This window comes from Rana temporaria, chromosome 1 (assembly GCF_905171775.1).
Source record: "Rana temporaria chromosome 1, aRanTem1.1, whole genome shotgun sequence".
Lineage (NCBI taxonomy): Eukaryota > Metazoa > Chordata > Amphibia > Anura > Ranidae > Rana > Rana temporaria.
The window spans coordinates 622,661,707-622,689,476 of record NC_053489.1 but is presented as its reverse complement, the minus strand read 5'-3'; the positions used below and the strand labels follow the sequence as shown (position 1 = coordinate 622,689,476).

Below are 27,770 nucleotides of genomic sequence, written 5' to 3'. Positions count from 1 at the left end.
CAAGGCCAAGATTTGGTCCTTGATAATGCTCAAAGCCAACTTCATATTTACGCCCAACTGAAGAAAGGCAATTCTATTAATGGCATACTTCCTAGGATAACATCTTCTGGGTTCACACCAGGAGACGTATGCCTTCCAGATTCTGTAATAGATGAGCCTGGAGGCCGGATTCCTAGCATTAACCAGAGTGCATAGGACTGGACCTGAGAGCCCACGTTTCCAACAGCCAAATCGTCAAATTTAGACTTTGTAAGGCAGGATGGAATATTGGACCCTGCGACAGTAGGTCTGAGCGTAGTGGGAGAACCCAGGGTCTTCCTACTGCCATCCTTACGATTTCTGCGTACCAGGGTCTCCTGGGCCAAGCCGGGGTGACCAAAATCACCGGCTTTCCTTCCCTCTTGACTCTCTGAAGGAATCTTGGGAGAAGCAGAACTGGACGGAACGCATGAATCGGGGAATACTGATCCCATGAGATTGACCCTTGAGCACAGGGATCTCTTGTTCTTGACACAAAGCTGTCCAGCTTTGCATTGAACCTGGAAGCCAACAGGTCCACATCTGGGGTACCCCATTTCTGACATATGATTTGAAACATGTCGGGGTATAGAGACCATTCTCCTGGACTCAGCTGCTGGCGGCTTAAAAAATCTGCCTGCCAATTTTCTACCCCTGGAATGAAGACTGCAGATAGGCGAGGAATATGCCTTTCTGCCCAGTCCAGGATGTGATTCGCCTCTTTTTGGGCATCCAGACTTCTGGTGCCTCCTTGGTGATTGATATAGGCCAAGGCTGTAGCATTGTCAGACTGAATCCGAACCTGCCAACCTTAGTCTGTAAGACCAAACTTTGAGGGCCAGATGAATTGCCCGAATATCCAGAATGTTGATGGGTAGGAGCTTTTCGGCCCCGGACCACTTCCCGTGGGCAGATGCTTTTTCTAGAACTGCCCCCCAGCCCAGAAGGCTGGCGTCTGTGGTCACCACTTTCGAGGTAACCGGAGTGAAATATTTTCCTTCTGACAGATTTTGGGGGAGCAACCACCAACTGAGGCTCTGACAAACCTTTGGAGATAAGACCATAGGAAGATCCAGGGCCTGAACATCTTTGTTCCAAGCTGACAGAATTCTGCCCTGTATTGGTCTTGAGTGAAACTTGGCGTAAGGGACAGCCTCGAATGAGGCTACCATCTTTCCCAATAATCTCATTCGCATAGCCTGATGGAAAGCCTTCTCTTTGCCTTTATCACTCGAACCAAGTGTCCTATGGCTTTTGCCTTTGGCCTGGGAAGTAATACCTTGCTTTGGGACGTGTCTATAATCATGCCCAAGTACTCCAGCCTTCTTTGAGGCTGCAAGGAGCATTTTTCCAGATTGAGGACCCAGCCTAGGTACTCTAAATATTCCACTGTGCTGTGCACATTGTGGCCCAAGCATGCGGCGGACTGATCCATGATTAACAGATCGTCCAGGTAGGCTGTTACTGCTATACCTCATGCCCTTAGCCTTGCTAGGGCCGGGGACAGTATTTTTGAGAACACTCGAGGTGCTGTAGCCAGCCCGAAAGGAAGGTTCCACAAACTGAAAGTGGCGCTGATCCACTGCAAACCTTAGAAATCTTTGATGAGCGGGGGGGAATATTGGAACATGTAGATATGCATCTCTGATGTCTATTGATGCCAGGAATTCTCCTCCCTGAAGGGTAGAAACGACTGAATGGACAAACTCCATACTGAAGGAGCAAATGTTCAGGAACTGATTAAGGCTTTTCAGATCTAGGATACGTCTGACATCCCCGTTTTGGTTTTGGAACCGTAAAAAGGTTTCAATAAAATCCTGATCCCTGATACTCTGGGGCTAACTCCAAGATTACCCCTTGGGACAACAGGTATTCCAAAGCCAACAGTAAAGGCCTTCTTTTTTCTGGATCTTTGGCAACTCTTGATCTCAGAAAGCGTGGTGGTGGAAGTTCTCTGAATTCCAACTTTCCTTCATAGGGATGTTTTGGAGTTCTGCTTAGACTTTGGACCCCAAGTCCTGTTCTGCCCTTGGGCTTGGCTCTGGGCCTTTCCCCTAGTGTTAGACTGGGGAGGCCATCGCCACTGCCTGGAGAATGAGGTTCCAGGGGCTGGAGAAAGAGTATGTTTAAATGAGGGACGCTTACTATTCTTCTTAACCGGCAACAGAGTAGACTTGCCTCCGGTAATCTTTTGGATGTATTTATCCAGGTCATCCCCAAAGGGGAACGCTGCCAAGTATTTCTTACAAGAAACCTCTGCCTCCCAATGTTTTAACCAAAGGGACCTGCGCATGTGTACCTGCAGGAGATTCAAGCGGGATGCTTGTTGAACAGAGTCCATAACCGCATCAATCGCAAAACACAAGTCCTTAATAAGGTCCTCATAAACCTCAATCTCCTGACATACACCAATGGCTGTAACTGCAGGTTGTACTACAGCCCCAGCCATGGAAGAGGAGGCTTTTAATAGGGACTCCAGCTTTTTATCAGTTGGATCCTTAAAACCCTGCGCATTGTCTATAGGACAGGTCAAGTTTTTTGTTTGCACAAGAAATAGCTGCATCAATAGCAGGTATCCCCCATTTCTTAGTGAAACCTTCCTCCATAGGATAAAGGAGGGAATACTACCTAGGAGAGGAGAAAACAGTTTATCTGGGTAAACCCAGTCATCGTACATCAGTTTATCCAGCAAGAGATGCACTGGAAAGGGGCATGCAGCCTGCGGGGATTTCCGAGATCCCAAAGAGGAAACAGAGGGCCTAGAAGCTTCAACCGGAGGCAATTTGTAAGTGGCACGCACCTTGTAAGTGGCACGCACATGATCCTCATCTCCAGAGAGGGATTTTTCACCCTCAGAAGGCTCATCTGATGAGAGAGCCAGAGCAGATGAAGGGGATCTACCCCGTTTTCTGCTACCTTTCAAGGAGGTTGCGATAATAGTAGCAATCCTTCCTTCTAAGCCATCCAAAGCAACTTTTAAAGCGTCCTCAGTGACGTATACAGGAGCTGCCATAGGAGATGTTGCAAACCCAGATAGGGGCTCATCCTGTGAGGCTGTTATTAGGCTGACAGAGGGGGGATGGTAAACTGCAGGCAAGCTCAGAATCCTTAGCCATACGCGGGGACTTTCTGGTGCCTCTTTTACTAGCCCTTGAACCTCTTCTCGGGGACATAGTCCTTACTGCAAAGCAAAGGTACTATCCACAAATATAAATGCAATCACTGTTGTGCTATAGTCTTACAATACACAAAAATATCAGCTCACAGCACAACCTGATGCAGAGTAGGAGACTTAGGTTTGCCTGGTTCAATCCACAGGGATGCTTACAGCCCACAGCTCTGTGTCCATGCCGCTTACAGAAGGCTCTGGCGTGCTGGGGTTTTTAAACCAGCCTCTTGGCGCCTGCACACAGGTGTTCCGCGTTTGCACATGGGCACTAGCAACCATGGCCCTCCCCCTGTCCATGTCTCACTAGACAGCTAAAAGTGTGCTCCCGGTGTGTGCATGAGCCGCTGTCATGGCGGTGCCCAGGAGAACGAAGAAAGTGGGAGAGATTACTGGGGGCATCATTGTGGAACCCTGTATGCGTTTTTGTGGCAGAGCCTGCCGTGGAAGAAGGTGAGTGGTGTTTTAAATTTGACCGACTTCACTGAGCTTGTTCCCGGATGGCTTATGTAAGAATACACCAGGTATGCACTTACTCCCTCCAGTGGCGGAAACCAGGAAAGACATCTTACTCACAGAAGATAATAATAATAAAAAAAAAAGTATCCTCTTCTTCTTACCTTATCCACGCCGCAGAAAAAGCTACTAAAAGTAGATCCAGCTTTTACCCATCACGGCGGGCAAGTTGTGCCAACCTTCAGGTTTATCAAGGGTTCCATTAGAACTTCATACCTGGACCTGTAGAAGACTCTGCCAGAAACTTTTCATGCCACAGATGTATTAGTACACCAAAGTCTGGATCCCAAAGCCCAGACCTCCGCAGAGAGACATTACAGGCAAACCTCGTTTTTTCTTGCACGAGGCCCGAGTACCAACCATTTTAGGTTTTTGATACCAGCCTGAGGAATGGATCCGGTTATAGCTCCTAGGTCTCCGCAGCCAGACCATCAAAAGAGCATTTTTCTTCTTGGCACATGTTGAACGTGACCAACCACCTTAAACGCTCTCCATTTCGGAGGGGTTATATAGGGGAAGAACTCAATTTTAATTGGGTTTGCCTGTGTCCAATCACCTGTGGTGACTACATAACCCATTAAGTAATTAAGGCTCTGTGTCCCGTGATGTATGATCAAGAAAGGGGTGTTTATCAGCCAGTAACATCAGGAAAACAGGACTGTCGTTTTCTTAGTGGCTGTTTCATCATCCCCAGTAAATGTTATAAATAAAAGATAATAGGCAGTACAATGACTTAATAAGTAACCTTGCAGCACTGGAGTCACCAGTTTGAATCCCTTCCAGGATGCTATCTGCATGGAGTTTTCTCTTTGTGCTTGCATTTTTTTCCTACCATGCTCCAAAAACATGCTGGCAGGTTAATTTTCCTGTCCAAATTGTCCCTAGCATGTGTTTTATGTATGCATGTGAGATAGGGACCTTAGAGTGTAAGTTTCTTGAGGGCAGGACTGATATGAATGCATAGAAGGTAAAATGCTGTGTAAATTATTGACGCTATATAAATACCTGTAATAAATACCTGCTGCTGGAAGCAGTTATGGGCCATGTGGCTATCCCATCACTGTCAGCTGTGTTGATATCTGCTAATTAGAATTGCGTATTCCCTTTTCACGTGTGTAGAGGGCAGCAGACGTGCTGTAATATTCCTGGAATGTCTCTCTGAATGCATGTCTGGCCATGGCGAAGCCCCCTGAGCTTGGTTGTGCACACATAGCAGAAATAGTACTCCTCTGTCAGCTTATTTCTGACATTCCATTTTGTCCCATCTCCAGCCACAAATGGAGTGGGATTATGCCATGAAGTGAATGAGGATGTTCAGCCAACAACCGATCACAGCGCTGGGACTACTGATTATCAGGAATATCTGCTTCATGTGTTCTTCTCTTTTAACCGGCAAATCTTACGCTATCACTTCCAAATATGTTTAGAATTTCTCATTTTACTCTGTTTAAAGTGGACCTGTCACTTATGCAGAATTGTATATCAAATCTCAGCTCGATTCTTTCGGGGGTGGGGCAATTAGAATGGCTGTCGGGTTTTATTTTCTGGGTCTCTATTGAGGGATTTTCTGGCTTTCTTTCCTGGTTTAAATATATTGTCTTTGCCTTCCTGTCCCAGTCACCTCTGTTTCCCTCATTTCTTGTCCTGTTGTCACAGGGTTTAAAAGAACATGGAAATCTCTCTAATTGAATGATATGGGGGGCAATAAAAGTCTGGCAGAGCTTCAAATCCATCCCAACTGTTCAAAACAACAAAAATTTGTTTTGTCTGGAGTTGGGATTTAATCCTTTAAATCCCAACTCCAGCCAAAACTAATTGTTGTTGACTGTGCTTCTCCTGTGGATCACAGGAGTGCAATTAGTTTTGCACTCTTGTAACCTTTTATCAGCAGACAGCGGGCTGAAGCCTGCTGTCGGCTGATGATCCATATACAAAAATAACTTCTCTCTTTTTTTTATATATATATATATATATATATATATATATATATATATATATATATATATATATATATATATATATATATATATATATATATATATATATATATATATATATATATATATATATATATATATATATTACATATTACAGTAAGTTACCTGATTGATTAACCTTTACTTTTACCTTTCAACCAAAAAAGTAATAAGGGAACAAGCTTCTGACTTGCAGCATCTGTAGACCTTTGGGTGAAAATGGAGGGCAGTCAGTAGTGTGAATACTTCTTGCTTTAATACTTGAGTCCTTCTGCCAGTTTTATACATTTGGCTGTGCACATCTCTTTACTTTATTGAACTCTGTGTGTTACTACTCCTCTGGACAGCCAATACAATTTTTATTGGAATACTCACAGAAATATGGCTTATAACTATGGTATATTTTCTCATGAGGGTAGATTTATTTTCATTCCTCTCCAGGCTGACAAACGTGCAGGACCATTTTTCTTCCACTATTATGATTTGTGCTGGGAGGAGGCCAACGTTGGAAAGGGAAGACGTAGGGTGTTTTCCTAATCTTAAAATAAAAGCAGTATGTAACCGTGCTGCGGTATAAACACGCCGGCCTGAGAAGATGATGGTAGGACGTCTAGTGAAGGGTGGTGAACATCTGGAGGAGATCAGTCCAGATGGAGCATAAACACAGCGCTGACAGTATAGGCTGTACCATGTTAAGTGTTTCCAGCTGTGGAACCTGCCTGTAACCTGTATTGTTTGCTTTTCTATGGCAGCATGCAGCAAGGGAAGATGTTTTTCTTCATTGGAATTACCATGGCGCTGATCCAGGGTGGCTATGCTCGGAGAATTAAACCAGGGAATGAAGTGAAAGCTGTAAAACAGGTAACTAACAAAGAAAAATTTGAAAAAAAAAGTCTATCAGTAAAATAATTAGATTGCCATGTTTGCTAGGAAGAAAACAAGCCTTTTTATTGGACATTCTTTTTAAAGCTGTCTATACACTTATTGATCCATTTCCCATCCATGCTAAAAAAGGAAAGAGCTCACACCTGCGGCTGTCAGAATACCTGAACAGAGGCTGCAGCTGATTGGATGCAGCTGTTGATCCACCAAAAAATTTACATCCGACTCCTTTGATTCTCAGATTGAGCCCAGGTTCACACTGGGTACTTTTTGCTTCGGTTTGAGATGCGATTTCACATGTGAAATCGCATCTCAAATCGGCGGCATTTGCCAGCAATTACACCGCCCTTAGGGGGCGCTGCACCGATTTCAAAAAGTAGTTCCTGTACTACTTTTTGCAATTTCTGGCCGCGATTTACATTGACATCTGTGCAGAAACCTGCACAGATGTCTCTTAAATCGCGGCCGAAATCGGGACTGCCGGCGGGAGTGCAATCGTGCGAGTTCAGCTGAACTCGCATGGCTTCACTCCCGCAGCCCAGTGTGAACCAGGGCTGAAGGATGTTGGGTAGGAGGATGTCAACAAAGTCGCCCATGTGTATGGTAATGGTCAGCTTAAGTTGACACGGAAGGTCAAGTTTTCCCCTTTTGATACCAGAGTAAAACAAAACCTTCCTCACAATTCGGCTGGGTATCTGGGCAAGCCTTAGGCCCCTTTCACACGGGGCAGGGGAGGTGCGGTGGCGGTATAGCGGTGCGGTTTTAACCCCCACTAGCGGCCGAAAACGGGTTAATACCGCCGGCAATTGCAGAGGCGCATTGCCGGCGGTATAACCGGGGTTTCCCATTGATTTCAATGGGAAGGAGCGGTAAACACCCCGCTCCTATACCGCTCCAAAGATGCGGCTAGCAGGACTTTTGGAGGGGTCCTTTCGGGCTTTCACACTGAAGACTGCAGGACGCAATATTTTTCAAGCGGTATAGCAGTGCTATTTTTAGCGCTAAACCGCCTGAAAAACATGTCCGTGTGAAAGGGGTCTTACTGATAAAAAAAACGGAATCCACAGCTACCCTTCAGATTGAAACAAAATCTGTTCTTATAGTTGAGCTTCTGGACCTGCTGATCTTTCAATGAAATTTTGAACTCCCAGCAATTTTCTAAAATGTCAATTCAAGAAAGTGGACCGCACGCTGATAACATCTTTAAAGTCCACAGGATTTTATTGAACAAGCAAATGGGTTCAAGCACACTCTGCAAATCCTTCCACCTCTCAGAAGACTTATTTCTTGGAACCTAAGGCCCACTTTCTTGACTTGAAGTGCGATGTGGAGGGTGGGTATGCTCCTGCACTTTGTCACCTGGCTGACCTACGAGATTGAAGAGGAACAAGGTAGTTTTGGCAGCAATGGGATGTGATCATCCACTTTCTAGTGGGGGTTAAATCCAGCGAGGTACATGCCACCTCCTGGACTTATCTCTTTAATTTAGTTAATTTTTATTTATTTTTTTACTTGAGTACTTTTGGTGCTCTGAAGATGCTGGCCTCGGCTCCAGTCACATGCAGCCGCTCTGCCTGCCCCTCCCTCCCCTCCTCCTGCCCAATTACAGAGTGCATTGTATGATGTGAACCCTATTTACAAAATACAAAGCCTTCTATGATAGGACAGTGGAATGGATGATTGGCAGAGCTGCTGCTGTGTGAGAAAGCTCTCCTGGCATTCAGAGTGCTGGGAGTATAGTAATAGCTGTACCCCCCCCCCCCCAAGTGCAGTAAAACTGTCAGTAATAAATATCTCAGATAAGTCCAGGAGGTGGCATGCAGTTTGTTGGACCTTTCTCATAGTAAGCCAGCACATTTTAGAAAGTGTCTGAATTCCTTGGGTTTAGCTTTAAAGCCCAATTGAACCCACTGGTGAAATCGGCTAAATACATTCCTGAGACATAAAAGGTGTTCCACGTCTGTCACATCCAGTTCAGTTGAACTGCATTGTTTATTTGCCCCATTCACACAGCTGCCCTCAATTGGGTTGCAGTGTGTTGTGTAGAAATGCAGACATGCTGCAGTTTTTTGCAATGCACCAGAGCTCACATGAAGTCACTGTTTCTCTGCAGTGCAGAGAAATGAATGAAATTTTATTTTGTATTTTCAAAATGACTTCCCATACACATCAGACATCAGTCTGCATGCTGAAATGATCTGTGGTGTAAAAAAGCCCTTACAGTTGTTGTTTTTCTTTAGAAAGCCTGTTCCTTGCCAGCATGCTGCAGAGCAAGACCCTTTCTCTGTGTTGAAGCAGTGGTCTCTCTGCAGAGGTCTGGAACACTACCTGCTGAGTCAGACCTATAGCATTGTATTCATCAAGGAGCGTGAGCTTTGATGGTTGCTCCAAGGTTGACTTTGCAGGGGGGCAAGTCAGACTTCTGTAGAGAGACCACTGCTTCCACACAGAGAAACTGTCTTTCTCTACAGCATGCTGGCAGGGGACAGGCTTTTCTAGACCAAAGGAAACAACGGAAAGGCTTTCAATGCCTTTTGTTCCAATGTACTGGGAATGTGTTTAGCTGTTTTAAACTGAAACCTCCTTTTGATCCACAACAGTGACTACAGACTCTCTACTGATGCAAGATATAAACTGTTGCATGTATAAAAGAATGGTGGTGCTGCCATCATTACACATGGCTCTGTAATTCCTATCTATAGTAAATGGATACATGATGTTAGAGTCTCACAACTACTATATTTTCTGCAGGCCATGATTCTGTTGATTCCAGCATTCCTGCTGATTGGCTGGGCAAACGGGATCTTCATGCTGGGATTAGGACTTCTGCTCTATTCCTTTGGTAAGTTTTTTTTTTCTTTATTTGAATTTTTTTTTCTTTGAAACTATTTTAGTTATTCTATAAGCTTACAGTAACCCCAGCATCATTTAAGCTCAGCTCGAATGTCCACCTGGTTGAATGTTGGTCATATACACAAATGAGGAATTTAGAAAAATACTGCATTAAAGCCACTAGATGGAGCTGTCAATCTTGTAAAATAAGTACTTTTTTCCTGTGATCACCAGTGCCACCCAGTGGCTCAAATGCAGTATTTTTTTAATGATTTACTCCTATTTTGTATCAAGAATAACATTTGACCTGGAGAGAAAATAGCCTAATAACATTTTCTTTGCCCCCATTCGTACAGAACAGATGTACAAGCAGTTTTACAGGTTGAATATCTCTGTAATTTTTTGTTTGTTAATACACCACAAAGTGACCCATTTTGGAGAGCAAAACTACTTCCAAAGCTACTTGTGTGGCTCCCTAAATGATGTTTTCTCATGCAGAATTTAGCAGTAAGTCAGAAGTAAACACATGCAAAGATGTGCTCACCAGGGTCTGTTCTAAATGACGGCCAGGAAAAGCATTCAGAGCAATGTTAAAAGCAATTCTTGCAAGCTTTGAACTCGGCATCCCAGGCAATACTCAGATCTGAATGTCAAAACACAGAACAAAGGGGCTTAGGACTGCACAGATCAAACCATTTATTAGTGGATTGTAATAAATAAAATGTACTTACAATTAACAATGTGAGGCAGGCAGAGAAACGGAACCGCATGCAGCACACTATCCCATCTCATAATTCGCTTTGGTTTTACAATATGTGGGCATAGGCGTGCATTAGGGTGTGCACCCCAAAGCTCAAACACACATGAATGCCACCGGCTGTCACAGGGAGAAGGCTCTGGTGGTGGGAGACAGTTGATTGGGAGAATATTACGCTACACCCTAAATACGAGTGTAATGTGTTTCTAAAGTTAAACCTAGCCTTTAATATAATGGTGGCATTTACACTGGCTCCTGGCACCCCCCAACCACCCAACTGGTGCCCACCTGGATAATGCTAATTCACATGTGCGCACGCCTATGTATGCGGGCAATTAGTGGAGCAGACTGATGGGGACAAAACTCTGCCACAGGCTATGCAGTTAGATTGAACAGAAGCCCACTAAACTTCTGCTTAACTTCTGAGCATAGAGGCTAAAATCTAGGTGACACAGCAATACCGCTGCTAGTCCCTGTCACATCAGGGCCCGTGTCAATGGGCTAAAATTAACAAATATAGTGTTCATTTGAGACACAGGGATTTACTAAAACTGAATAGGCTTCTAACTTCAGCTTGTTCAATTAAGCTTTGACAATAAAATCTGGAAGCTGTTTGTTTTCTATGCAGAGCTGCAACAGATTTGGCATGCTCTAGTTTTAGTACATCAATCCAATTGCTGAGATCATTTGGAATTCATTGCAGGTGCAGTTGACCTGCTTCTGTGGCTTTTGCATTCTCAACGACCTCTTTCACATGGGCTTGCTCAGTGGATCATTCCACTTATCCCCGCTGAACAGGCGGATGACAGGTCTGTCTCTTCTCACTGTGCAGAGTGGAGACGGACTTAGTCCCGATCTCCTCTATGGGGAGATCGGATGAAAATGGGCCGCCTGTCTGTTTTCATCCGATCATATCCGCCAGACGGATGGAAAATAGGACCACTATCTATCTGGATTTTGCGGACAGAATTGGATCAGATAGAGGCGGGTGTCAGCAGACAAGGCTGGTGACTAGAGTTGCCACCTCATCCCTTTAAAACAGAACACATATGAATTACACAGGTTCTGAGGCTAATTTAATGCAGGTAAGGCACCAAATGAGTCTAATTACCACCTTAATTAGCCACAGAACCTGTGTAATTCATATGTGTTCTGTTTTAAAGGGATGAGGTGGCAACTCTACCGCTGACATCTGCCGCTCCATAAGGGTGAATGGAGGGTCTGATCAGGTCTGCTTGAAAGACTGACAGGAGGACTTGCATAGGCAGTCCGTGTGAAAGGGCCCTAAATCTTGCCATATGGTCCCTTCGCTCAGATTTTCCGATACGATCTGCCTGTCAGTTTTTGGGTAAGTTTGTGCGTAGGTGAATGTAGGGTAGGTCAATGTAAACAGATGTGTGTCTGTTTACATTCGTCTACCATCCAGTTCCAGGAAAAAAAAAAAGTACCTAGACGTGGCAGGTCGGAGGCTTTGTCCCATCTGCTTACAGATCCCCTGCTGAATGGAGCTGAGCACGCCTGTATGAAAGGCCCCCTAATCAGCTTGTATTTAGACTTGTGTTTGGCTTTCATTGTTCTGTTATGCAGCCATGCACACATGGATATGATGGTAAGCAGCTTGAATTTACCTACCTTCTCTTTCCCCCCACTCCTTTAGGCCACAAATTAGCCACGTGTGAGCTCTGGCCCATGTGACAGTACTGGATTTATTTATTTGTTATTTACGCAGTGCATTACATATTCTATACAAGGTCCCTATATCTTCCATGCATACTTGCACATACTAGGGCCAGTTTGGACAGGGGTGAATTAACCTAACACGATATCTTTGAAGTGTGGGAGGAAACTGGAGTGCCTAGAGGAAACCTACATGCAAGCACAGGGGGGGCATGCAAACTCCATGCAGATACATACTTCAAACTGACCACTATTTGGAGTGATTGTCACATGGGAACAAAATCTCTCTGCACTGCTCAAATGTTCCTCTTCCTGGTCTGAGGTGTAGACTTCTATAAAAAAAAGCATGCACTATTTATCAAAATGATACTGTTATACTGAACTAAGCCTTGAATACAACCTCCAATTTAGAGGATATTGTTATTGTTAGGTGTGGGTTTAACCAATTGCTTTTTGTGCATTTATTCTTCATGCTCCGTGTAACTGAGGGAGTGGGAGAAGGTGTGTCCTCTTCCTACATACTTTGTGCACAAGGTGTCCCTGTTTGCCTGTTGGGAGGTATGAATTTAGTGTCATGGTTGGTATTTAAACCCGAAAACACATTTCTAACTACCAAGCCACTGGATGCCTAAGTGGCCAATTACCAGTGCTGTCATATAGGATGAAGGGGAGTACCTGGAAGTAATTGTTTTTTTTTTTGTTTTTATTCCTGGTGCTTACGTGTGAAGATAAGGCAAGTATAAGGCCCCTTGCACACTGGGGCGTTTTTCATGCGGTACAACGCTAAAAATAGCGCTGCTATACCGCATGAAAAATCATGCCCTGTAGTGTTCAATGTGAAAGCCCGAAGGCTTTCACATTGAAGCGGTGCGCTAGCAGGAGCGCACCAAAAGTCCTGCTAGCCGCATCTTTACCGCGGTATAGGAGCGGTGTGTTCACCGCTCCTATACCGCGCCTTCGTATTGAAATCAATGGGAAAGCGCGGTAATACCGCCCGCAACGCGAGCGGTATTAACCCTTTTTCGGCCGCTAGCGGGGGTTAAAACCTCACCGCTAGCGCCCGAATATCGCGGTAAATACGACGGTATAGCCGCGCTACAAATAGCGCGTCTATACCGTCACCGCGGCTGCACGCCTCAGTGTTGCTTTCTGCTTCATGGTCAAAACACAGATAATACCCAAAGCTAGCTAAGAAAGGTTATCACATCCAAATCTTTATGTTATTGTCTCTGTGTACAGTTTGTAATCCTGTATGTACAAGAGGGTGCCGGTATTTGCTCATTACATGCACAAGCCTCTGCCTCCTGCTTGTGTGTGCTGATCCTCCTAGCTCATTGCAATCTCTTTGATTCAAACCAGTAGAAACTCTGCAGTCCCTAATGACATAAAATATCCAAAGACCATTTGATTAGGCTACAGGTCACATGAAATCGCTGGTTTTTAATCATGGCGAGCATTATACATATTATTTTTTTTTTGCTCATAACAATGCTGTTAAAAAAATCAAATAAAAGACTATTTTTATTTGAGACGTCAATTTTAATACATTTTAAAGTAACATAAAAACTGTATAAACATTTATCAGAAAAAAATTTATTTCCTTTACTCTCACGCTATTTTCATGCCATTTGTTCTGCTGACATAGTAAATGCCATTTGGAAGCGAGCCATTGGGAGATGACCCACCCTTCTAATTACAACAATATGTCTTTTTACCATTTTGTGCCGTTTTCCATTGTGTTTTTCAAGTGTTATGCTGTCGTGTATCCAACCTGTTCCAGGCTGTCCTATATTACACATCCTTCTGTTCTGACAGCTTTTCCAAGGTGTCAGCTTGCAATGCCATAACTGTCTTCAGCCAGCAGGGGGCAGTCTAAGCTGTGTTTGAACCCGCCTTGTATCTCTTTAACCACTTAAGACCCGGACCAAAAAGCAGGTAAAGGACCTGGCCAGTTTTTGCGACGTGGCTCCCAAACAAAATTGGCGTCCTTTTTTCCCCACAAATAGAGCTTTCTTTTGGTGGTATTTGATCACCTCTGTGGTTTTTATTTTTTGCACTATAAACAAAAATAGAGCAACAATTTTGCTTTTCCCTTTTGCCTTTTGCTCTAATAAATATCCCTTTTGCTCTAATAAATATCCCCAAAAAATATATATATAAAAAAAAAAAAAAAAAATGTTCCTCGGTTTAGGCCGATACGTATTCTTCTACCTATTTTTGGTAAAAAAAAAATCGCAATAAGCGTTTATCGATTGGTTTGCGCAAAATGTATAGTGTTTACAAAATAGGGGATAGTTTTATAGATTTTTATTAATAATTTTTTTTATTACTACTAATGGCGGCGATCAGCGGGTTTTTTTTTTCGTGACATTATGGCGGACACATCGGACAATTTTGACACATTTTTGGGACAATTGTCATTTTCACAGAAAAAAATGCTATAAAAATGCATTGTTTACTGTGAAAATGACGATTGCAGTTTGGGAGTTAACCACTAGGGGGCGCTGAAGTGGTTAAGTGTGACCTCATATGTGTTTCTAACTGTAGGGGGACGGGGTTGGACGTGTGACGTTATCGATCGTGCTTCCCTATATCAGGGAACAGACGATCGATGACGGCGCCACAGTGAAGAACGGGGAAGCTGGGTTTACACACGGCTCTCCTCGTTCTTCAGCTCCGGGGACCGATTGCGGGACTCCAGCGGCGATCGGGTCCACGGGTGCTGCGGTCACAGAGCTTTGCGCCTGCGACCCACGGCTGGGCACTTAAAGAGGACGTACAGGTACTTGCTTGTGCCCAGCCGTGCCATTCTGCCAACGTATATGTGCAGGAGGCGGTCCTTAAGTGGTTAAAAGCCTTGATGTTTTGTATAAGAATTAGTACCAGGAAATCCTGTAGAGATCTATCATGACAGCAGTCATACAGTACTTAATAACACATTTTTGGTTTGTCTCTCTGACTATTTCATATGGAAGTAATATAACACGATGCAGAACTGGGATGAAATCATTGCAGCCAGGGAATTTGCAGCCTCTTATGCCAGCGCTATGATTGTTTATTTTCTTACATCTGCCTTTCGTACTTGCAGAGCTGTCGTGGCATGCACAGTCCAGTAATCACAGCAGCCAACTGGAAGTAATTTACCATCCTGAGTAAAGCGGATCTGATTGGCTGTGGTTTCTTCTTTGCATCTCCTTAATGAATAAGTCATACTACAATGAAGTGCCATGTGATATTTGGTTGTTTTAGTCATATTAAAAACCCTGCTATATCTCAGAGACAGGCATATGGCTATTCCTTGATATCCATCCAGCAATATGTGTGCAATCCAACCATGATTGTTTTTTATGCACAGACAATTTGGATTGACAAAAAAAAAAAGTAAACCTCTATATAGTATGTAAAAAAAAAATATATATATATATATATATATATATATATATATATATATATATATATATATATATATATACACACAGTACAGACCAAAAGTTTGGACACACCTTCTCATTCAAAGAGTTTTCTTTCTTTTCATGACTATGGAAATTGTAGATTCACACTGAAGGCATCACAACTTTGAAGTAACACATGTGGAATTATACATAACAAAAAAGTGTGAAACAACTGAAAATATATTTCATATTCTAGGTTCTTCAAAGTAGCCACCTTTCGCTTTGATTACTGCTTGGCACACTCTTGGCATTCTCTTGATGAGCTTCAAGATGTAGTCACCTGGCGCAGCCCCCCATCACTCTCCTCCTTGGTCAAATTGCCCTTACACAGCCTGGAGGTGTGTTTGGGGTCATTGTCCTGTTGAAAAATAAATGATGGTCCAACTAAACGCAAACCGGATGGAATAGCATGCCGCTGCAAGATGCTGTGGTAGCCATGCTGGTTCAGTATGCCTTTAATTTTGATTAAATCCCCAACAGTGTCACCAGCACAGCACCCCCACACCATCACACCTCCTCCTCCATGCTTCACAGTGGGAACCAGGCATGTAAAGTCCATCCGTTCACCTTTTCTGCGTCGCACAAAGACACGGGGGTTGGAACCAAAGATCTCAAGTTTGGACTCATCAGACCAAAGCACAGATTTCCACTGGTCTAATGTCCATCCCTTGTGTTCTTTAGCCCAAACAAGTCTCTTCTGTTTGTTGCCTTTCTTTAGCAGTTGTTTCCTAGCAGATATTCTACCATGAAGGCCTGATTCACACAGTCTCCTCTTAACAGTTCTAGAGATGTGTCTGCTGCAAAAGGTGGAAGAACCTAGAATATGAAATATATTTTCAGTTGTTTCACACTTTTTTGTTATGTATAATTCCACATGTGTTCATTCATAGTTTTGATGCCTTCAGTGTGAATCTACAATTTTCATAGTCGTGAAAATAAAGAAAACTCTTTGAGAAGGTGTGTCCAAACTTTTGGTCTGTACTGTATATATAGTATGTGAAGCAAATGTTAGGCTCATTTCACACTGCAGCGATGCAGGAACCCTGCGAATCCACTGCGGATTTCCGCAAGTTAGAAATGCGATGTGGGAACCCACAGTGTATTCGCAGGGTTCCCGCATCGCTGCAGTGCTGCGCAAAATTGTTGGGGCTATATAAATCCCGTATAATAATGTCTCGCAAGTGTTTCAAATTGGTGCCAAGTTCTGCTTTTAGAAATTGTGGGTTATTATTGGTTTTATACTGTTAATATTCAGTTTGTTTGTTTTTCTTTTAGATCTGTCTGATAATTTTTATTTTATTTTTTCGTTTTAGCTGCAGCTATTGTTGTGCCATGCTTATCCTCAATGGTGTCAACATATGGTAAGTACATTGCACAACATGCACTATATGGACTTTTATGTGGACACCGCTAAGATCATCCAGGGGTTTCCAGTGAAGGGTACTGGTAATGTTTTAGTATACAAAGCCAGTACTTTAGACAATTGTGTATTTTCAGTCGCATGGTAACAGTTTGAAAAAAGGTCCTTTTCTAGTCCAACATTACTGTGCCTTTGTCTACAAAGCCTCTATAAGGGTACAGTTTAATAGGATTGCTGTTGAGGAACTCAAGTTGTAGAGCAATTGGCTGAACAACTTTGGGATGAATTGTAACATCAATTGTGAGCCAGGTCATAGTTCACCTCTTGTATAACAAATCCTTCCCAGATGAGTGGACACTGTTGCAGCCACAGAAGGGGGTCCCAACTTCATATAAAGGCCTATGGTTTTAGAATAGGATGTCTAACAAGCTCACGTAGGTGTGATTGTCAGGTGTCCACTAAGGCACAACTGCAAACCTAACAAGACAAGACCGTACACCTAAACTGACAGGCTGGACAAGGAGAGTATTCATCAGGAGCCAAGAGACCCATGGTAACTCTGGAGGAGCCGCAGAGATTAGTGATGTACTAAACATATCCAACCTTTATGGAAGAGTGACGGGAAGAAAGCCACTGCTGAAAGAAAACCATAAATAAGAACTTTGCGGTTTGCGAGAAGCCACGTAGGGGACACAGCAAACATGGAAGGTGCTCTGGTCAGATGAGACCAAAATTTTACTTGTTGGTCTAAAAGCAAAACGCTATGTGTGGCGGAAACCTAACCCTGCACACCATCCCCACCGTGAAACATGGTGGTGGCAGCATCATGTTGTGGGGATGCTTTTCTTCAGCAGGGACAGGGAAGCTGGTCAGAGTTGATAGGAAGATGGATGGAGCCAAATACAGGGCAATCTTAGAAGAAAATCTGTTAGAGTCTGCAAAAGACTTGCAACTGAAGCAAAGGTTCACCTTCCAGCAGGACAACGACCCTAAACATACAGCCAGAGCTACAATGGAATGGTATAGATCAGTGTTTCTCAACTCCAGTCTTCAAGGTGCCCCAACATGTCATGTTTTCAGGATTTCCCTCAGATGAAACGGCTGTGTTAAATACTAAGGCAGTGAAACTGATCAAATCACCTGTGAAAAATAATGGAAAGCCTGAAAACATGACCTGCTGGGGCGCCATGAGGACTGGAGTTGAGAAACACTGGTTTAGATCAAAGCATATTCATCATGTGTTAGAATGGCCCAGCCAAAGTCCAGACCTAAATCCAATCTGTGGTAAAACTAGAGAATTGCTGTTCACAGACGCTCGCCATCCAATCTGACAGAGCTTGAGCTATTTTGAAAAGAAGAATGGGCATATTTTTAATTCTTAGATGTGCAAAGCTGGTAACGTCACCCCAAATAGACTTGCAGCTGTAATTGCAGTGAAAGGGGGTTCTACAAAGTATTGACTCAGGGGGGCTGAATATAAATGAACCCCACACTTTTCACATATTTACTAGTAAAAAAAAAATGAAAACAATTTATAATTTTCCTTTCACTTCACAATTATGTGCCACTTTGTGTTGGTCCATATTTGTTTTTGGTTGTAACATGACAAAATGTGGAATATTTCAAGGGGTATGAATACTTTTTCAAGGCACTGTATGTGAGATGCCAGTATTGTGTCAGGTATAGACAAACTGGGCCACAAATTGAGGAGGACGTTTAGCCATTTCAATAAGCTATTACCTATAGGTTATTTCCCATAATAATAGACATTTGATAGCTAGATTGTGCTGTCATTGCTCAAAATAATTGAATTTCTGTACTCATTGTAAAATCCTTCTCTTTGAGTCCCCTGAGAGACACAGAAAGTCTTTAAACCTTTGGAATGTCAAAAAGCAGTCCAACTAAGGGGTGGACAATACAGCAAACAGTTGCGTGTGTATACAGGAACTGGGGACTGACTGCACCCCAAAGAGTTGACTGAAGGATCTAGTCCCTGAAGCTGGCCTGATGCCGGAAAGAGGCTCTACTTATTCTACTGGAGTGAGTTGTTCTAACAGCAAGGTGGGGAACCTCACCCCAGGGAATACCTCGGCCGCTTATGATTGGCACAGGACAGTGACAGCTTTCTGGCCGACTCACCCACATGGGTTTGGACTAGAATCTGAACATGCCCAAGCTCACCTCTACTGATTGAGTAGCCTGGAGTCATGCTGTTCTCCTCTGTTAGGAGGCCTTCCCTCTTCAGAGTCCTCCATGACTCTGTGAGATGTGGCTGGGCTTACTAAAGTCATGCAGGACTTTGTGACCCAAAGACGCCCAAGCTCACCTCTACCTATCAGAGGCATTCTGCAAGCAGCCCCAAACCCTTTAGCACAAGTGTGCTGGGGACACTCAATGCAGTAGGACTGCCCTTCAGCACCTGGTAACAGACATATTGCAGCTGCAGTACAACAAGGTCTCAAGTACTTATGAAAACTGGACAGCTGGTAGCCAGTGTGGGCCTGCAGCCGTATGGTTGGTTGATCAGAGGTGACCAAAATTACTATATGTAGGCAACAGGAACAGATTGAAGATCAACGTTTCATGTGGCCCCTTTGCAGCACGGGCAGCAGTGCTTCCTCAACACTGTATGGCAGGAAAGGAAGTGTGCACAAAACTCCACCTTGCAGAATAAGGTCAGTGTCTGTCCTACAGCATTTGCCCCTTTTACAGCAAGGCCATCTGGAAACAGGGAATAATGGAACCCAGTGACCAATAAATATGAGGGATCCCCTGATGCTCAGTCCAACCAGCCTAATGACTAATTGAGTCTTCAGAGACCAAACAAGCACAAAGGCTCACCCCACCATATCCGTTCAAGGCGAGTTCAAAAGTCTGGTTTAGGATGACTGCACTTGGTAGCTGAAAAATGAAAGAGAATCCTCTAGGTAGCACTATGGATGATACAAATGCTATAAAAATCACAGGTTAGTCTTTAAACAACAAAGCTAAAAAGAGATATCCATCCTCCTTGGACACCAGCAAAAGAGGCATGCTGGCCATAGGAGTAGTAATCCTGGGCTGGTCCATTTTGTTTGCCAGTGCCAATTCTTCCCTTGTAGGTGGCAGTATAGCCTGAAGGTTTACTGTGATAAAGCTTTGTGAATTGAGCCTTAAATAATTCAGCATGCCATCATAGTCCGTCAATATACCTTGCTGCCTGCCGGGATTTTTAGTTCATAAGCACCCAGAGAGCTGATGGATAACCATACCTGGGAACCAATGTGAGATCTAACCTGGTAATGTTTTCTGTGCCCACTCTAGGGTACGTTTGGTTAGATGACCGGTAATACACCAGCTGGATGGTATAAAACATAAATATTGGAAGGAGTCCTGATGGGGTTTGGCCCTAATGTGCTTTTAACGGGAGAGTGCTAATCACTTAGTCACTGTATGGCCCAATTATTATTGTATGTATTGTACAGTATATAATCTAGTCTCAAGGCCAGCTCTCCTGTTTGGCAGTAAGAAGCCTCCTTGCTGCACTCAGCTCAGTCTGTATTGATAAATAGATGCTATTTATGGAGCCTGTGGCTTTTTCTGATGAACCTTTTGTCCTATTTTCTTTGCTTGGAAGGGAGAGAGAGAATGTGAACATCGGATGATTGCAGACTCCAAATATAGATAACCTCTTCCTGCTTTATTACATTTATTTCTGAAGTGTCATTGTCCTATTTACTGTTTATTTAGTGCCACCATCGTTCTAATTTCTGGCCAGGCAAACGCCTTTAAACTGTAATGCTTTATGTGACAATATAATTCCCTGGGTGTGTTGCAATATTATATAATAATATCGAAGCAGTTATAAAAACGATATTAAGCAGCTCTGTGGACCACTTGGGGGCTGCAATTTTTGCCCCCTATATGTAGTAAGTTGACCATTACTGGTGTATATTTATATGGGTAACTCGGTCACACTATTCCAGTCACCATGATGTCATGTAGTGAGTGTGTCAAGGGAATTGTAAAACTTCTTGAAACCACCCTCTTCTAATTTACATCCAATCACCAGTAGTTTTCTGCTGTAATATCCAAAATTTAACACTGTAATGAGCCGTCTGCCTAGAGTTCAGAGTTGAAATACATGTGACCTGTCTAACCTGCTATGGTAGGGTGACAAGACACCCCCGGTTTCTGGCCCACCAAGTGTGCTGTGTTGCCCCCCCGCCCAGGAACGCCTGTAGTCCAGCCTGTCCCCCATGATCCCTCTGGTGTGGACAGCCTGTGTGTGTGAGAACAGCAGAGCGTACGGCAGCTATTGGAGAAACTCTTGTCAGGGGATACTGAGGAGCGGCTGGGTGTTGGGAACAGTACCTGGTGCTGGGGAGAGCCCTTATACGATAGATTTTCATGGAGGCCCTGGAGAGGTGAGCAAAATCGACCAATATACACTGTTCACGTGGGGGGGGGGGGGGGTGTAGTGCAGGAATGAGGTAGGTAAGTGTAGTGGTCAGTATAGGACTCAGATTGGTCAGTAGAGGAATCGGGTAGGTTAGGGTAGAGGTCAGTGTATGGATAAGGTAGGTTAGGGTAGAGGTCAATGTATGGATAAGGTAGGTCAGTGTAGGAATGAGGTAGGTTAGTGTAGTAGTCAGTGTAGAAATTAGGTAGGTCAGTGTAGGAATCGGGTAGGTTAGTGCAGTGGTCAGGTAGGTCAGTGTAGGAATCAAGTGGAAGGGACTAAGTGTGGTGGGGGATGCAAATTTCTTGCCTTGTGCCTTGTACCCGTGCTATACAACTGACTGCATATATAATTTGAGGAAAATATGCGGATAAAATAGTTTACCATTTGCCAATAAAAAAAATATGTCCCCGGATTTTTATTTATAATCTGGTCACCTTATGCTATGGCCTTTATAAATATGTGTAGCCAGTCATGTGATTTAGGCACACCCATCAGACAGGACAACCAGGTCCAAGACCTGTACAGTTAAACAGTATAGCCTGGTCCAGAACCCACCTCAGCCTGTGATTGGACAGTAAGAGAGCAGCTCTGTAGCGCATGGATGAGGCCATCCCTATACTCTTCCCTCTGACAGCACTGTGCATAGCAATACTGCCCTGATTGGCTCAGTAAGCGCTACCATACAAAGGGACTACAGGAAGCTGATAGCAAGAAAGGATTGGGTATACAGTACTAGCTATATTTACATATTTTTAGTGAGCACATAAATGGAATAAATATTTGTTGAAATTCTAAGCAGGTATGAAAAACGTTGAAAAAGACCAAATGGTCCAATAGTCTGCGCAATTTTTTTTAATGTGTACGTGTTTTTTTTTTTTTTTTAGCTTTGCATGTTAACATACTTGTTACATTAGCTTTGGGCTTATTCAGACCGGAGTACTTCTGCATCCTGTGCAAAGGGACATCTTTGTGAATCAGCAAGCAGGCAGTCCTATTTATGTCTATTGGGATGCAGCGGCTGCATGGACACAGATGCTGGTCCCAACTTAACTGCCATGTGAGTGCGCGCCCCCGAACGCACAGAGTCTGCATTCAATGGTATGCATCCGCATGGCTGTCAAATTGGGACTGCCTGCAAGTGGATTCACAGAATACCCGAATAAGAGTCAGTTGTGTGAGTGAGGCCTGAAATGAATTGCATCAGTTCTTGTAATCAACTTCTTGCGCATGTGCATTTAAATTGTAAAAGCAAAAGCTTTTGTCGGTGTGAGTTTATAACTTAAAAAATTCAATGTACGTGAAAGGAATTCTAAGAATGATTGAATTAGTTTCTGCAGTCAGTATGATGAATGTGTCTGATGAATTGTGTTGCCCTCTGTAGGATCGGCCAGTCAGAAGGGGACAGTGATGGGCATTCTGCGCAGTCTGGGCTGTCTAGCCAGAGCGGTGGGACCCGTCTTGGCAGCCACATGTGAGTGTCCTTTCTCTCTAATTACGGTGGGATGATTAGATTAGAGCTCTGCGTATGTGTCCAGCGGAATTCCATGCTGTTTGTTATGTCAGTAATGCTTTAGGCGTGTCACTGCTGGAGATGGAAACGCACACAGTTCACTGAGAATACAAATCAGGAAACAGCCTGTGAGGTCCCTGAAGAGTCTTCACACATTGATTTGTATACAATAAATGCTGCACACCGCACCCTGTTGATCTTATGTGATCTACAGAAAATCTACAGAAAATGTCATTCATTTTATATTGTCCACATGGATATTATTAGGAAATACAATATTTATATGTAAATCTGAGTATAGTCCTTCAGTTCTTGTTTCAAGCAAGGGACACAAAATATTAAAGCTGAACTCCATGCAGGAATTTTATGATTGATTGATTTCAATCAATCAATCAATCAATCTATAGGGAAAACTTTTTTTATTTTTGATAGCGTAAGGGAGGGATATAACCCGTCAGACTTTTTTTTCGCCATCTGTGTCCCATTGCGAAAATTTCCAATCATTCCTGTCCCATAGCCAAACAGTGAGAGGAAATTCCTGCAAATTAATAGGATTCTTTGGGGACCCCCAGGTCTCTAGAACTAGTGTCCCCATTAGAAGATTTCCCCTCTATTACTTTTCTGGGGACAACCCAAAAGGATTTCCTGTTACTTTCAATGGTTAACAGGACAAATAGAGAGGATAAATCTCCTGACAGGTGTTGCAATCCCCTCTCCACTCTATCCAAAACTATTTAAAGTATAACTAAAGACAAAACTTTTTTTTTTTTTAGTTTCTTTGTGTTACAGTGCACAGTCCCATTGGAAGTCAGAAATCCAGCCACCTTTATTCTGTGAGGAGCCCTCTGTTTCCCTCATATCCTGTTCACAAGACCGGTGGCTTATGTTCCCTCTATTCCCCTTGCCACCGGTCTTGTACTTTCCCTCCTGCAGTAAAGCAAGCTCTTAATGCAGAGGGTGTACATTATAGCCTCAGACTTCTGGTCTGGTCCGCCCATTGTACAGCATAGGCCAGGAGTCTGATTCATCTAGAGTTGCCACCTCATCCCTTTAAACCCAAACACATATAATTTACACAGGTTCTGAGGGCTAATTTAATGCAGATAAGGCACCAAGTGAGTTTAATTACCACCTTAATCAGCCACAGAACCTGTGTAATTAATATATTTTGAGTTTAAAGGAATGATGTGGCAACCCTAGGTTCATCCCATACATATAGCCATCTTGCACACGCACGCCCTGCCACCCATTCACATTGTAGGCGGATCAGACGGGGAATCTGAGACTATCTGGTCCACTCAGTGTACAGTATAGTTAGATGGACAAGTCAGAAGTCTGATTCATCCCATACACATATTCATCACACATACGCCTACAGTCCCATTCGTTCTCACACTAAATGCCAGGGCATGATGGGATTCGTAGTCTTTGTGTTTGTTAGCACATACTAACAGGAAGTGACAAACACAAACAGGAAGTGATGTCGCTGCCTCATAGAGCCCTCCTCCTGAAGCCCAGGGATAGAGAAAATCCTGTGTAAAGAGATGACATCACTTATTTTTTTAAATGTGAGTTTTGTACACAGCTTGTGGTTTTTAATTTAAATCACATTAGCATTTTTTCTTAACTAGCAAATTGTATCACTGTCCCAGAGGTCTTCTTTAGGGAAAAGGATAAACACCAAAACCAAGAAACTAGAAAAAGATGTGGCAATGGCAGCCCCCGTGTTTCTCTCAGTAAGAGCCCATTAAGACCTATCTGTGATTTATAGATCCTTTTTTTTTTTTTATAGCATTAATCAGGTGCATTGTCAAGTTTTCAATGTGTTCTTGAATTTATAGTTTGGATTGCATGTGATTACTAGTCACTGAGCAAGGTTTGCCAGCACATCAAAATGCATTTAGCACTGGCGCTGACGTCAACACACACAAAAAAACGGAACTGTCATTTTCCAAAATGCACTGCAGTGCCAAGATGGGACAAGGCACTTTTTTTAGTATGGGGAAGTTGGACATATGCATTTTTAGCCTGTGTGTTAAAATGCATGTCCCTAAGGCCCTGTTCACACATTTGCATTTTACCATAGGCATTAGAACAGGCTAAAACGCATGTATTATCAAAGGCAATGTTAAAGATAGAGCCTGTTCACATCTGTGCACTGGAGGGTGTATTTTAAAATATTTCTGGTCTGGGCTTTTTGGCCGTTTTTCATGCATTTTGCGGCCCATATAAGTCAACTGTAAGGCTAGGTCCACACCTGTGTGTTTTTAATTTTGTAGAAAGCACTACAGTCCATTTAACATGATTTCCTGTAAGACACGTTTACATCTTTGCGTTTTTAAACGGTCAGGGACATTTTTGCGTACAAGCCCCTAGTTTATTAGCCAATGTGAAAACACATTTCAATGCAAAAATGTACAAAAGTTTGCTTTAACCAGTGTGTCTTATACAGTGTCTCTGATGAGCGCTTTTATCTTCCTTGCAGTGTACTGGGTGGCTGGTGCCGAGTTCTGCTTCACAGTCTGTTCACTGTCCTTCGTGTTGCCGCTGCTGTTTTTGAAGAAGGTGACATCACAAGGAAAGGAGGAGTGACATCACACGGAAAGGAGGAGCAGTTATAGGACCCAATGAGGGCAACCAATGGCTTCCCACCTATGTAACCTGGAAATACCTTCTTTTTTTCATACTTTAATGCCAAGTTAATTTTGATGATGTCACAGTTCAGTCTGAACTATTTTACTACTGTTTGCATCCTGCTTAAATTATTCTAGTTGGGTATTTCGCCTGTATCAGGCCATCAGTCTGAATAGACACTGCCCAGCACATGTCTTATATATTTAGGCCTCAGAGCAGAAAAATGCTAATGTGCCTAAATGTGTAAAATGCATCTAAACTCTAGACACGTTTAGGTGAGTCTCGTGTTTTAAGTAATGCATTTCTATGGCTAGAATACATTTTATAATCTGGTCTATGAAATCCATTAATGGTCAAATGCTTGGAATACCTAAATACATGTGTTTTTTGCCATTTTTTTTTTTTTAACCAGTTTTTCTCCTTCCAGGAGAAGGTGTTAAGAGGGGCTAAACAGACGCCCTGTGTGCACAAGACCTAAATACCAAACCGGGCTTCTTAATTTTATTGTAGGAATGTTTCAAAGGGACCCTTTCCTGAGACACTGCTAGAGACGGTTATTTCTGAATATGTCGGGTGCCTGGCTGTCATATCGATTCTCTTGCTCTAGTACTGAACCAGAAAAACTGTTTACTCTGAAGTTTCCAGTCCATGTACTTGTTACAGCGGCCATTCTGAATTACTGACATGTAACAGCTAGGCAACGAATATTGGTAAATGGAATTCAGCAAAGGCAGCTAATATACTACTTTTAGTAAAGGACCAGAGTCAAAAAGGTTCCAGGAGCCATCTCCTCCTCTCTGCTCCAGCTACATAGTTAGGTTGAAAAAAGACACAAGTCTATCTAGTTCAACCAATAAAAAAAAATCATACAATCCTATACCCACAGTTGATCCATGGGAAGGTCAAAAACCCCAGCAAAGAATCCTTCCTGATTCCCCGAGAGGCAATCGGATCAACTTTTCTTATAAATGTCAGTACCCAGTTATATTCTGTACATTTAGGGAAGAATCCAGGCCCTTTTTTTAAAGCAATCTACTGAGCTGGCCAGAACCACCTCTGGAGGGAGTCTATTCCACATTTTCACAGCTCTTACTTTGAAGAAACCTTTCTGCATTTACTCCAGATGTAAAGAGTGCCCCCTGTGATGACCTTAACCATTTCAGCCCCGGAAGAATTGGCTGCCCAATGACTGTGCCTGTTTTTGCTATTAGGCACTGCTTCACTTTAACTGACAATTGCGCGGTCGTGCAATGTTGTACCCAAACAAAATGTACGTCTCTCTCTCTCCCCCCCCCCCCCCACAAATAGAGCTTTTTTTTGGTGGTATTTGATCATCTCTGCAATTTTTTTGCGCTATAAACAAAAAAAGAGTGTCAATTTAGAAAAAAAAAAACACATTTTGTACTTTTTGCTATGATAAATATACCCTTTTTTTAAAAAAAAACAGCAATTTTTTTCTCAGTTTAAACCAATATGTATTCTTCTACATATTTTTGGTAATAAAAATCGCAATAAGCGTATATTGTTTGGTTTGTGCAACAGTTATAGTGTCTACAAAATAGGGGATAGTTTTATGACTTTTTTTTTTCTAGCAATGGCAGGCTCCATGGCGATTTATGCCATTCCCAACCCCTCCTCCACCCCCCCCTCCCCGCTGTCTTCTGGGAGACGCAAAGGTCCCAGAAGACAACAGGGACCAGTGAGGATGTGCAGCTTGTCTCGCGCATGAGCAGTAGGGAACCAGGCTGTGAATCACTTTGATTCCCTTACCAAAGCTGGTGGTGCCTGGACCTGGAGCCGGGTGTCCTGGACAGGTAAGTGTCCATGTATTAAAAGTCAGCAGCTGCAGTATTTATAGCTGCTGACTTAAAAAAAATGTTTTTGCGGAACTCCACTTTAAGGTAAGTATTACATGCTGAGGAGGTGAACTACTAAAGTGGAAGTTCAGGCAAAACCTAACTAATTCAAAACCTTCCCTCTGCCACATTCTAATCCAAATCTAACCCTGTAAAGCAAAAAATCTCGACACTTACCTATTCTGCAGCTAATCCGGTCTGGTCCCTGCATCAGCTGTCAGCGGTGGCTTCAGTGTGTGGAAGAGGCAGCTGACAACGGAAGCCCCATAGTAGGTCTATGGGTGATGTCACTTCCCAGGCTTTTCACACCCGTTGTCAGTCCTCTCCAGCACATCGATGGAAACCGGATCGGCTGCAGAATCGGTAAGTACAGTCATTTTTTTCCTTTAGTGTTATATTAAATTTAGAATGTGGCTAAGAGCAGGTTTAGAGTTAGTTTGTTTTTGCCTGGACCTACAGGAAAAAATAAAACATTTTAATTCTATGCCCTGAAAGTGCTAAGTGACACGTTCACTTTATATTGAGTTTGAACCTGTACAAGTGTTGGATCACATCTGACAAACAGGCCAACCACATGAGTAGACAAATATAAAGGAAAAACACAAAAAAAATTCTTTAACTTGTTGAGCATAAGTTCGTAAGCCAACAAATAATTGACCTGGTTTTCCTAATTACAGTATTCTTTACCAT

General features: G+C 43.1%; 1 protein-coding gene across 2 annotated transcripts in view; it reads left to right on the top strand.

Annotated features, from left to right (window-relative positions):
* Positions 1–26,089, top strand: part of MFSD10 (major facilitator superfamily domain containing 10) — a 96,208-nt gene extending 70,119 nt beyond the window's left edge. For both annotated transcript variants that reach the window (XM_040335336.1, XM_040335335.1), the window contains exons 9-13: positions 6,429–6,537; positions 9,310–9,400; positions 16,590–16,637; positions 22,462–22,551; positions 25,076–26,089. In XM_040335336.1, the coding sequence (XP_040191270.1) occupies positions 6,429–6,537; positions 9,310–9,400; positions 16,590–16,637; positions 22,462–22,551; positions 25,076–25,182 (445 nt within the window). In that variant the 3' untranslated portion in view covers positions 25,183–26,089. The remainder of the gene's footprint in view (positions 1–6,428; positions 6,538–9,309; positions 9,401–16,589; positions 16,638–22,461; positions 22,552–25,075) is intronic.
* The last annotated feature ends 1,681 nt before the right edge of the window (positions 26,090–27,770 follow it).